Raw genomic sequence first — 13213 nt, 5'->3', positions numbered from 1 at the left:
GGCAGTCCGTCCTTCAGGCATCTAAAACACACTTTTCTCAGCCACCCCTTTCAGCACATGCACATGGCTTCAAGGACAGCACCTCTGGCTCTTTCCGGTAATAGCTCTGACTTGTGGCCATTCCCCGCTATACTCAGTGGGTGTATGTGTGTATGGATTCGTTTTAGGATGAATTTAAAAGCAGGCATTTGGAATGTTGTTGCTGAATTTAACATGTTCCATATGAACGATACTATTTAATTGGTCGCCTCTGTGACATCACCTTTGTTTAAAGCAGGGATCTTCAACTTTCTTCAGGCCAATGACCCCTTAGTGGATAGAAAGCTGGAGCAGGGACCTCCTGTTACATATAATAAAACTGAATGTTGTATTTTAAACCTGGCCTATAAGGTTCCAAATGATAAATGTGCAATATGTAACAATTTTCATGTAATGCCTTTTTTTTTTTTTTTTTTTTTTTTTTTTTGCCAATGTGTCAACGGCTTGTAACACAACTTAAAAAATTAGCCTTTCCGGGACTTCCAAGGTTGCCTATTAAAGCCTGTAGACTGATTTTCATGTGAAGGGGGCAGGTCGCTTTTGCTGGGAAAATCCAAAGGATGTGACGTTTATGCGCGCTCCTGAGAGCCTTGCCTCAGTAATAGCTTCTCTTCCGCTATTCAACAGCGTCAACAGACAGTCCGCAACACTAGTTAACATTATCATAGAGATGGAATCCAGCAGACGTCCGGCTCCCAGCACAACACTGACTCCTACACAAACTCAGAGTAAGCAAAAAAAAAAAACAACTTTTATCTACTGAATCCCGTCTGGCTAAGTGGGAACGTGATCGTGGTCGAGCGAAAACTAGAGTGAACATCGGCAGGACATTTGATTCCTGGAGGGATCTTCGTTCCATTTTAGGGATCAAAACCGACCCTGAATTGGCATTCTTCTTATTGGACAGGTAAGCTTACATAACTGCAAAGCATGTGAAATATTGTGCCATAAGGATTGATCGGTGTAATTTTAGCTAAACTACAATAATACATGAAATGAATGCCAGACAATGTTCAAGATAATGCAAAACGACCCATTCATTAGAGTAACATAACTTGGTTATACAGAAAATATATACAATCTATTATTATAAAACAACAGCGCATCAATATATCAAAATGACAGTTGTGATGGAATCACATCAATACTGAATTGTGTCAACATATTTATAATGTACAGTCTATTTCATAAACAGCTACCATCATCATCTACCAAATTTAGCTAACAGCTGCTGATAAAGCTGGCTAGCTAGCTAACGCCGACACAGGCTATCATATAAATGCAGTCAATGTATCATGCAAAGAAAAGTGATTACTTCAAACTAAAGTCTTGCATAGTCAGACCTGTATCAACACTTTGTTTTAGCCCTGTTCCAGCACTGGAGAGTCAAATATAATATACAGTCTCAAAGTTTGTAGTAAAACAATCATAACTGTGTAATTTTAATTATGCTACCTCATCTGTCAGTATGATGTCGGTGAATCACGTTCAGTCTCTTTGTACATTTCGTCATTGTTTTGGTCAATGCTGGCGTCCCTGTGGAGTGTGTGCGCGAGCACGAGCAACAGGTAGCTGGCTGCAGTTCACTTAACGGCCACAGGTGTCATTAATACCAAGAGTTTCTGAATTTTACATACCGCACCTTTAACATTAGATAATGCATTAAGTATCATGAGCTAACAATTAACAATATTTTTAAACAGCTTTTCTTAAACTTGATTAATGTTAATTGATAAAAACACAATTGTTCACTGCTAATTCATGTTAGTTCATATTGCATTATCTAATGTTAACATACTGTATACAACTTTTAAACTTTAAAATGTATTAGTATATGTTGAAATTAACATTAACCAATAATAACAAATTCTATTAAAGTATTGTTAATTTTTATTCATGTTAACAAATGTAGTTAACTAATGTTAACAAATGAAACCTTATTTTAAAGTGTTACCACTAACAATAAAGAATGTTTTTTTGCAGAATTTACTAATCTTGGTTAATGTTAATTTATAAAAATACAATTGTTCATTGTTAGTTAATTTTAGTTCATAAACTAATGTTAATGTATAAAAATGTTAACGTAAAAAATTTATATGTAGAAATGAACATTAACCAAGATGAATAAAATGCTGTAAAAGTATTGTCCATTGTAAGTTATTTGTTAATAACATTGTATTTGTTAATAGCATTGTAGGTTAATGTTAATAAATACAACCTTCTTGCAACCTGTTGCCATAATTTAAGGTATAAAATTAATCATTATTGATATAGTTATATTCTTGAACATTACATTTTAATTTTACTTGATACATTTTAATGTGGGAAGGACACCGAAACTTGTAGCTGAACTTAAGCTTCTTAAAGGGATAGTTCACCCAAAAAGGAAGATTCATTCATCATTTACTCACCCTCTTGTTGTTCCAAAACCATATGACTTCCTTTGTTCTGTGGTGCAAAAGAAGTAATTTTGAGGAATGTTTACGCTGCTCTTTTTTTCCATACAATGAAAGTTCATGGGGACTGAGGCTGTAAGACACGGAAAATAGAGTCATACGGGTTATGAACAGTGCAAGGTTTTACCGGTGAACCATCCCTTATAACTTTGGCTTTGGTTGAAGTGAAGTTTACTTAATATTGTATTTTTGTAGAATGTATTTCACAAAAATTTGTGAGAAGCCCCTGTATTTTGTTGAAATGTGTTGTTGGCCTCTGGTTTACATGTGATTTATTAATGATCACAAATAGTTACACTTATATTTTTATAAATCTTATATAGAGTATTTGTTGTATCTTCATTTAGAGATGACAATGATGTGGCCTCCATGGCAGGAGTGAATCTTAGAGAGGAGAATGCTCGGATCTTGGCCTCTGGCTCTGAGTTTATGGGATCAGTGATCCGCTCATGTCAAGAAGAGCCCTTTATATTCCCATAAGCCCTCCAGACACAATTGCTCCACATCGGTAACTTCACCCAATCCAGTCAAAACATGGGCACTAGAAGCCTCACACTTTCTCTCCCTAGCTGAAACTTCATCCATATTCCCCGCTGACTTTATTCTCTTTACTCTCAGTATTTACTCTATTCTCAAATATACAAACTAACTGATTACCTGCGACAGTCGGCCAGGGGCCTTGTGCCTGCGGCCGAATCGCAGCCATGCTGATATTCATTACAGCAGCACTCTTACTTGTTTGGTATTACTTAAGTGTATCTTTGTTTAATGTGATACTACATTTCTCTCCATCTCTGTTTGTCAAAATCTTTTCACCTCCCTCAGCTCTGCCTCAATGGCATGCATCCTGTCTGTGTTTTTTGGGCATATGTTGTGCTGCGTTGTGACAGGCATCCAGCGTGGGCTCTGTCTTTGATCAGTGGTATCTCTGACGAGCCTGCTCTGCTTAATCAGTATGCTAATGACTGCCGAGCCGCACAAAGTTGCCAGAGTGGCAGGAATCCACTCTGCTCTGCTGATCAAAAAGGCGTCGGAACAAGGGAGAGAGAGGACGACAGAGGCAGAGAGAGGGAGATAGCCAGGAGGTAGGGGGAGTCGTGCGGAGGAGGAGGAGACGGAAAGAGAGAATGTGGAAATGAAAGAGACAGGCTTGGCCTTGCAGGAACTCGGTCTGCATCAGCAGAAAGGGCAAAAATGAGATTGAATTGGAGTGTTTGCAGATGTCTGTCTACTCAGCAAGCGGAACAGACCAACAGGAACAAAGCATGTCTGACATTATGGAAACATTGTGATATAAACATAAACAGCATTGAAAACGGCAAACTCCCTGAATTCCAGCTGAATGAAGACATTTGCCTCTAATTCTGCCACAATCTCCATTTCTGTCAGGCTTTAAATAGGTCTCAGATGCTAAATTAGAACAGGATTCATGCGAGTCTAATTACCAGGTGCACACAAAACTCTTTTCGCTTTTTACAACCGAATTTGATTGTGCGTCATTAACAAAGTGTATATGCCAAGCCCTTGCATTTTTGTTTATTTCTTTTTTGGGGTAATTATATTAATGCTTTCAGCAACCATTCAAAGTTTAGTACTCTTAGCTCCATTTAAAATATTTTACCATGTTTAAATTAATTCCACAGAATTCTGCAGATTCTTCCCTGAAAATCAGTACACTTGATGTGAAAAAAATAAATAAAAAAATCTGCAGATTCTGTCTGGACTTTGAAATTACTTGCTTGTGCAAGACTTAAAGGGATCTTTCACCCAAAAATTACAATTCTCTCATCAACTCACCCTCATGCCATCCCAGAATTGTATGACTTTCTTTCTTCTGCTGAACACAAAAGAAGATTTTAGAAGAATATTTCAGCTTTGTAGGTCCTCACAATGCAAGTGAATGGTGGCCATAACGTTGAAGCTCCAAAAAGGACATAAAGGCTGCATAAAATAATCATTTCTACAACTCCAGTTGTGTAATCCATGTCTTCAGAAGCTATATGATAGGTGTGTATGTGAAACTTTTTATTTTCATTTCATTTTCAAATTTTCATTTTTGGGTGAACTATCCCTTTAAACCAGACAGGTTTAATATGATAAAATGTAGGTGCTTTATATTTTAGCAGATTTTGATCTTATGAGTTTTAGCTATGTTCCAGATACATTCCTGAAATGTATGTATGTCTCAAGCAAAGCAATACAGAGTGTGTTTACCCAGACATTGTTGGGGGTTTTTTTTATCACTTTTGAGAAATGTAAAGGTATGTATCTGTTTGCTCAGGTGGTTCTCTGGGTATTACAGAGGTATGTCCTGATGTTCTCAAATTGTTCTCTCTGGTAACACAAGAAAGACTTGGAGACCTGCTGGAGAAGCTAACCACTGTAGCACAAAATCGGCAAATCTCCTATAGGGTATGAACTTGCATATACCCACCTGAAATTATGTATACACACCCTGGACAGAATAACTGGCCATTGCAAGTGCTAACATCAAATGTGGGTTTTGAAATTTGGTCATGTTTACGTTTTCAAAACATGTTCCTGGTCTTATTATTTACAATTCACGTGTTTTGTTTTGATTTTTTGTTTTTTCGTAGAAAACTGTTAGTCTTCATAACCTTTCATCAAAATGTAATAACTTCTATCGCCTCTGAAACAACTTCTTTTTGGCTCTCCTCACCTAGTCCACGAAGGCAGGGAGAATATTGTTAAAATGGTTTTTGGTTACTGTTATAGGTAATTCAGCCTTTCTAAAAATCTTGCCAGTTATTAATGCAGTAATTTAATGCAGTAACGTAAATGTAATTAATGGGGCTATCAATCCATTAATATTTTCAATCAAGTTAACTATATGGAATGATGATAAAAATAATCGTATATCAGTATTTGTAAAAAAAAATAGTTGAATATATAACTAAATAATTCAAATAAAGGCATTATTGTGGCAGACGAATAAAACTTGTAGGCAAGTTAGACAGTGTATATGATTAGACAGTGAATAAAAAGTTGCTTTAGAAGTCAATAGATTGTTTTTATTTCCATACCATTGAACAAAAGCGTGTAACTTGCCTACAGTGCACTGTAAATAAATAAATAAATAAATAAAAGAATTGAGCAAACTTAAATCAAGGCAACATGATGCAGTAAGAGTTTTGAGTTCTCTCAACAACTGTCTTAATAATTGTCCTCAGTAACATTGTTTTGTTTAGTCTATGTGAATTTGTTTGTTCACTTAAAGCAAAAATTCTTGTTCAGAGAACAACTAATGTCTTGTTCAGCCAGCTTTGTTTTGTCACCATTTCTATTAATTTTACATGAAGTGGACTGCAGTCTTTGCCTCTGAAGAGAGGTTAATCTTGCAAGGCAGTATGCACAATTGTCTGACTTAGACACAATGGACTTCAACCCTTGACACAAACCCCAATATCAGTGACAGTCAACAAACCTCATGAAGCTCCTAACATCACCATATAACTGTTGATTAACAGTGGCAACAAAAAACAACAATAACAGCATAAAGTCAGCAAACAGCAAAAAAAAAAAAATAATAATAATAAGCCTAGAACACTAACCACATAATTTATTCATGTTGCAATGCATGCTGGGAAATCACAAATCAGCATTATTATATTAAATTGTTTGTTCAGACGACTCTGTTAGTTGGTACAACATTGATGGTAATATTGTTGGTTTAATGTGTTTTTATATACAACCCCAATTCTGAAAAAGTTGGGACAGAATGAAAAATGCTAATAAAAACAAAAAGGAGTGATTTGTAAATTATATTCACCTTTTGCTATATTGAAAGCACTACAACTACACATTATATGATGTTTTACCTTGTGAATTTCATTGTTTTTTTGAAAATGTACAGTCATTTCGAATCAGATGATTGCAAATGCTCCAAAAAAAAAGTTGAGACGGGCAATTTAAGACTAATAACAATTTGACGAGTTAAAATAAGGCGATGTGAAACAGGAGATGTTAAACAGGTGAGGCTATCATGTCATAGTATACAAGGAGCCTCCAAAAACAGCCTAGTCCTTCAAGAGCAAAGATCATTCAAGACTCATCAATTTGCCAACAGATGCTTCAACAAATAATCCAGCACTTTGAGAACAAAGTTCCCCAAATACAAATTGGAAGGATTTTGGTTATTTCACACTCTACAGTGCACAATATAGTTAAAAGATTCAAGGAATCTGGTCAAATCTCTGTAAAGGGAAAGACGAAAACCACTTATGAATGTGCATGATCTCCGATCCCTCAGACAGCACTGTCTAAAAAACGGCATTCATCTGTAATGGATGTAATGAACATGGGCTTGGGATTACTTTAGTAAACCTTTGTCAGTCAACACCATTCGCCGCTGCATCCACAGATGCAAGTTAAGACTTTACAATGCAAAGCAGAAACCATATATCAACACTGTCCAGAAGTGCTGCTGACATCTCTGGGCTCAGTCTCATCTTAGATGGAAAGTAGAACCGTGGTTTTTGGTCCGATGAGTCCACATTTCAAATCGTTTTTGAAAAACACAGCTGTCGTGTTCTCTGGGCCAAAGAGGAAAAGGACCATCCAAGCTGCGTCAGGTCCAAAAGCCGGTGTCTGTATGGGCCAGGGGTGTGTCAGTGCCCATGGCATGGGTAACTCGCACATCTGTGAGGGCACCATTAATGCAGACAGATATGTAAAAATTTTGAAGCAGCATATACTGCCATCCAGCACCGTCTTTTCCAGGGACGTCACGGAATTTTCAGCAGGACAACTTCAAACCACATACTGGCCGAATAAGCAGAGAGTGCGGGTGCTAGATTGGCCTGCTTGCTGTCCTGACCATCTCCAGCTGAGAATGTGTGATGCATTATGAAGCGGTAACAAAGACCCCGTACAATTGTGCAGCTGAAGACCTGCATAATGGATGATTGGGGGAAAATTCCATTTTTTAAACTTAAGAAACTTGTGTCTTCAGTGCCCAAATGCTTAATAAATGTTATTAGAAGAAATGGTGATGTTTCACAGTGGTAAACACTCAACTGTCCCAACTTATTTGGAGCAATATTGCAATCATCTGATTTGAAAGTACATTTAAAAAAAAAACAATGAAATTCAAAAGGTAAAACATCATATAATGTTTAGTTGTAGTGCTTTTCAAATGGTGAATATAATTTACAAATCACTCCTTTTTGTTTTTATTAGCATTTTTCATACGAAATTGGGGTTGTCGATGCGACGTTATTTAGGCCTACATTTCGTAGTATCTGTGAGAGAAAAAAAAAGAAAAAAAAAGACCCATAAGCTGGATAAAATGCTATTTTATTTTTTACAGTGTCCACAACAATACATTTTGTAATGGAGTTTGTGAATCTGTCCAAGGTAGACTCAAGGGCTGTTCTCACAGGATCCATTCTTTCGTCTGTCTGAGTAATTTTTTTTATTTTTGCTGGTCTGTGATGCGTCTGACGGATGCTTTTGGTGTGACCCACTTTGCTTATGTCATGTTTCACTGGTTTTCAGAATCTCTAGCCATAAACACTGGAGTTTTAGGGACGCTGTGCCAAGTTAAATGTAATTTGAAACTTTGTTAAATGCATCTCGAGATCCCTGCACTCTGCTCCGCCCAGCTGTCGGTTTGTTACCTGAACAATTGCGCATTAGCAGTACAGCTGGAGTTGCACAGATGGTGAGTTGCAAAAACATGAAGGAGGTACTTCAAGCTTGAATTCCTCGGTTGGAAAATTCCTTATTGGCAAGCCTATTGGAGCTTTATTGTGTATTGAATTTACGTAAGGTCAGAGTGCAAGATTAAGTGCGCAAATTTTTTAAAAGCATTATTTATTTATTTTTCCCCTTTTCTCCCTAATTTGGAATGCCCAATTCCCAATGTGCTTTTAAGTCCTCGTGGTCACGTAGTGATTCGCCTCAATCCGGGTGGCGGAGGACGAATCCCAGTTGCCTCCACGTCTGAGACCGTCAATCCGCACATCATATCACGTGGCTTGTTGAGCTCGTTGCCACGGAGACAGCGCTGTGGAGGCTTCACGCCATCCACCGCGGCATCCACGCTCAACTCACCACACGCCCCACCGAGAACGAACCACATTATAGTGACCACGAGGAGGTTACCCCAAGGATGAACTTGACCTTCAGTCTCCAGCACTTTATAAAATGTTTGTGCTGACAGTGTTTCAGGAGGGAAGTAGTTCTCCTCAATCGACACATTTAGGTCTGAAAAGCAAAAACTTTATCTTTACTTGAATACTTTGTGTAGAGGGAACCTAATTTACTCTTTCGAGTCCCATGCAAAGATGGCTGGTGAACTGGAAATCCCCTGCCCAGTTAACCAAACATTTTTACATTGAAACAACTCCGTTAAATTAAGTTCACTTTGTTACATGTATTTTTGAGTAATATAAACAAGGGAGGATTCTTTAAACCTAACAATAGTAAAAGTAAATTTTTTGAGTGCATGTTGGCTAAGTGACTGTAGATACTGTCTTACAACTGTCAAATTTTGTGTCTTTTTGGAAATGTGTTTCCTGTGGTGTGTGTTTCCTGTGTTGAGGATGATTGGCGCAACAATCAGACCAATGACATGCACTCTCAGCTTAAGTTCCTCGAACAACTGGACAGACTGGAGAAACAGAGGAGAGAGGAAGAGGAGAGAGAAGCACTCCTCTGCATCGCCGGGGTAACAAGTAGATGCACGAAAGAGTTTGTTCAGAGGGGGAAAATATCTGTCTCCATTTGAAATGTGCTGTTTTGTGCTTTAACAGTGTCGCTGTAACAGTGAAGACCCAGAGCAACAACGTCTTAAGCAGAGAGCCAAAGAGGTAAAAGGATTTCTGTATGTTTCTGTAAATAATAATAATTAAAAAAACATATGTCCTTCCTCCACAACCTGTTTTTCTTTCCTTCTGCTCCCTTGTATAGCAATGAGGACAATCAATACTCTTCATAAAGTCCCATTTGTGCCCCACATAGACAAATGCACATGCACACACACACACACATACCCTGGAGTCAAGGCTCTCTAATTGGGGGCTCATTTTAATTGAGTCTAATATTGGGTCTGAAATTGAAGCCTGGGGCCAAACAGGGAACAGAATGTAATGAAAGCCCTCTGGATAAGTTGTGTGTCTATTTACAAGGTAACGCTCATTTACTTGTGTGTACAATGTGTGTTGGAGAGCCACATAACATGTGTTTCTGAATTTTCGCACCAGTTCTTTGTCATATACTATCAGTAAAACCAATACTGCTGAAATGAAGGATTTATCACCAATAACAGCTTTCCGTTTTCTCCAAACATTCCATGTGGAATTGCTCGAGCCAATGGAAATATTGATTTGAAATTTGAGTGCCTGTCAAACACACATTATCTCTTTTTTCCCCTTCTTTTAGATGCAGCAGTTGGAGTTGGCACAGATGGAGCACAGAGATGCAAATTTGGCAGCGCTGGCGGCTCTGGGGCCCCGTAAGAGGAAATCTCTGGAGGCTCCCGGCCCAGGGGCCAACCAGGTACCTGCACGTGTCTATACAACCACCATAGTGTGTGTGTTCTGTTGATTATGGGTTTTCCTGTATATGTCAACATACTTCACTCTTTGCAGATGTGGAGAAAATGTGCACATAGAATTATGTTAAAGATAATCACTTGCATACATAAACAGTTTGTCGTACAGAAGAGGGTTTGGTCATTTCTGATTATTGAGCCAAGCTGTATTTACAGTAGTGGATTTTCTTAAATACATGTGTCACTCTTGTGTGTATGAGCATAAATAAAGAATAGGGAACTTTGAGAAGTCTGCGTGTGTGGCAATATCGAATTGCACATTTGCCATTATGTCATTTAAACATTAATGAACTCCTTTGGAGAGTGAACTGGTAGGATTCCTTAAAGGGTTAGTTCACCCAGAAATGAATATTCTCTCATCATGTACTCACCCTCATGCTATACAAGATGTGTATGACTTTTTCATCTGCTGAACACAAATGAAGATTTTATCATCTCTGTAGGTCCATACCATGTAAGTGAATGGGTGCTAAAATTTTGAAGCTCCAAAATCCACATTAGGGCAAAATAAAAATACTCCAGACAACTCTGGTGGTTAAATCCATGTCTTCAGAAGTTATATGATAGGTGTGGGTGAGAAACAGATCAATATTTAAGCATTTTTTACTATAAATTCTCCTCCCTGCTCAGTCAATCTCCACTTTACTTTCACTTTCTCCTTCTTCTTCTGTTTTTGGGATTCACATTCTTTGTGCATATCACCCCCTACTGGGCAGGGAGAAGAATTTATGATAAAAAAAAATTACTTAAAAAATGTATCTGTTTCTCACCCACACCTATCATACAGTGTCTGAAGTTATGGATTTAACCACTGGAGTCATACGGATTACTTTTATGCTCCCTTTATGTGGATTTTGGAGCTTCAACTTTTTGGCACCTATTCACTTGCATTGCTGAAATATTCTTCTAAAAATCTTCATTTCTGTTTTTTCAGAAGAAAGAAAGTCATACACATCTGGGATGCCAGAAGGGTGAGTAAATCATTAGAGAATTTTAACTAACCCTATAAGCACTACCACCCACAAACCAAAACTGGCACATGACCTCTGAATGGGCAAAGAAAATTCTCCATATAGGCTGCCATCTCTATTCCTCTCCGCACTCAGATTTACTTTTTTCATACTGTAAATCAGTTCACATAAGCTTCAAGGAGTAGAAACTAATTCTATCTGTAAAATACCAGGTGTTATTGTTAGTGATTTTAATGAGATTTAAGGAAAAAGGTGACCGTGTTGAGGAAAAGACTGAACAATAGACCAGAGTATTGTATGTTAGTTTAGTTTAATTAGTTTTTACATTTGAGAATTCCTTTTCCTTCAGGCAGGGAGGGAATGGTAATAAGTGAAAAGATGGTTTTGAGTTTTTGCAAGCCTTTGAAAAAAAAAAAAAAGCCTCCTGCCTGGGGATATTTTGTCTTTGCCTCTTTTTGAGGTTTCATCTCTGAAAAAGAATATGCATCTCTATAAAGAGCTAGTGCTTCTGGTAGGAAAAGATCAAAGGAGGATAAATGGGGGTTAAAAGGTATTAAGGACTCCAAACTTTAGTCTTCAAGTTCCAAAACAGTCTCATGACAACTTGTCAACAACTTGAAATGGCAAAACCGTAAGATATTGTACGACTTGGTGTGAATGAAAAGGTACAACTTTTATTTCCATACTGGCTGACCAATAAACGGAATCTTAGCCTATCCTCCTATCCAACACTTTATTTCAATAAAGTTAACAAATTTGGTTTTTCATTCCATATTTATTCATGCAATACTAATGACTGATGTGTGTCGATAACCTATAATTCGCATCCCTCGTCTCATTCCAAACCCTGATTTGGTTTTCTTTCTTCTGTGGCACACGTTAATTTACTATTAAAATCATGGTTTAGGTTTTGGTTAAAGGGTTAGACTCTATGGTTAGGTTTAGGTTTGTGTTAGGGGTTAAATTTAAGTGGTATTTAATTTTATTTTATTGTTGTAACTTCCTTTAATTTTCACTATGGGAGTATAAATTGTATGTTTGTCAAATTGTCCTGATTTTTGTATGATTTCTCAATAAAAAATTAATTGCCTCTGTGTAGTCATACCAAATGGGAGCTGATACTTGATCCTTTCCAGTTTATAAAATGTGCCTTTTATATTTGTTGAGCAGGAGAAAAAAAAAACAAAAAAGAAAAAAAAACATGTGGCCAAAGGAACTCATTGCTTGTTTCTGCCTTGTCCTTGTGTTGTTAGGTCCACATGGGCAGCTTGCGACTCAAAGAGCACCAGTTCGAGTCACTTTGAGAGATCGGATTTTATGCATGGAGCAAGACCCCACACTCGACACTCAATCATGCTATATAGAGTTTTTCTATGCTAGATACACAATCAAGCCAATGAGATGAGCTGTATTTCGAGGAGTTTTGTACTAAGTTCTATATTGCGTAATGCTCCAAAAATGTTAAAATTAGAAAATGTTGTGTTCCTATCCTTTTTTTGATTTGTAAATGTTATTCAGACAGTCTTTTTGTCATGCTATATGTATTTCACTAACATATTGGGTGGTAAGGAAGCACAAAGGAATTAAACACTAATAGCAGCAACTTGTTTTGTGTCTCTTGTTAATACTGATTGACCATTATGTTCAAATTGCTCCAGACCATTATATATTGTATTTTTCTACACCTCAGTCACTTTTGCAACATTTTTGATACAACCATGCTAAAGATGTTGTAATGGACTGACTATTACTGCATTTTCAATTGAGGGTTGTGTAGAGGTCTGTGTACATGCTCCAGGGCAGTGCATGCCCTTACCTAGGCCAACCAATCAGAACAAAACACTGCCTTGGGGAACACGCTAAACAAATAACACTAATTCTGCCTTGGGCATCAGAATCTACCAATCACAGTGAGCAAATGGCATAGAGACCATTACTAACCAATAAAAGCAGGACAGTTTAAGCTGCAGGCACTCAATTTAGCTGAAAAAGCTGCCTTAAGATTTGAGGCTGGCCAATCAGAACATCGAAAGCTAGAGCTGACCAGTAGGACATACAAACTGCCAAAGGGTTTGAAGCTGAAAGAAGCAGGCCAAAAGATAGCCTCAAGGGCACTCCCGCAACAAGATCATAATAACAAGGGCCAAAATCAACAGATCAGGGGCAGGATG

The 13213-nt window shown here is 37.6% G+C and overlaps 1 protein-coding gene across 3 annotated transcripts; it reads left to right on the top strand.

The window, feature by feature from the left end:
- Positions 1 to 648: 648 nt before the first annotated feature.
- On the top strand, positions 649 to 12630 carry LOC127416200 (transcription initiation factor TFIID subunit 4B-like). 3 transcript variants are annotated; one of them, XM_051655406.1, is made up of 5 exons: positions 649 to 946; positions 9082 to 9186; positions 9272 to 9328; positions 9900 to 10016; positions 12296 to 12630. In XM_051655406.1, the coding sequence occupies exons 2-5, from the start codon at positions 9091 to 9093 to the stop codon at positions 12344 to 12346; spliced, it is 321 nt and encodes a 106-aa protein (XP_051511366.1). In that variant the 5' UTR covers positions 649 to 946; positions 9082 to 9090; the 3' UTR covers positions 12347 to 12630. The 3 variants fall into 3 exon arrangements, with proteins under 3 accessions (XP_051511366.1, XP_051511365.1, XP_051511364.1); XM_051655405.1 differs by having other exon boundaries at positions 9061 to 9186; XM_051655404.1 differs by lacking the exon at positions 649 to 946 and having other exon boundaries at positions 8502 to 9186.
- The last annotated feature ends 583 nt before the right edge of the window (positions 12631 to 13213 follow it).

The sequence above is a fragment of the Myxocyprinus asiaticus genome, chromosome 25, assembly GCF_019703515.2.
Source record: "Myxocyprinus asiaticus isolate MX2 ecotype Aquarium Trade chromosome 25, UBuf_Myxa_2, whole genome shotgun sequence".
NCBI lineage: Eukaryota > Metazoa > Chordata > Actinopteri > Cypriniformes > Catostomidae > Myxocyprinus > Myxocyprinus asiaticus.
Note: the sequence above shows the minus strand (reverse complement) of the source record. Positions and strands in the feature narration are given on the sequence as shown.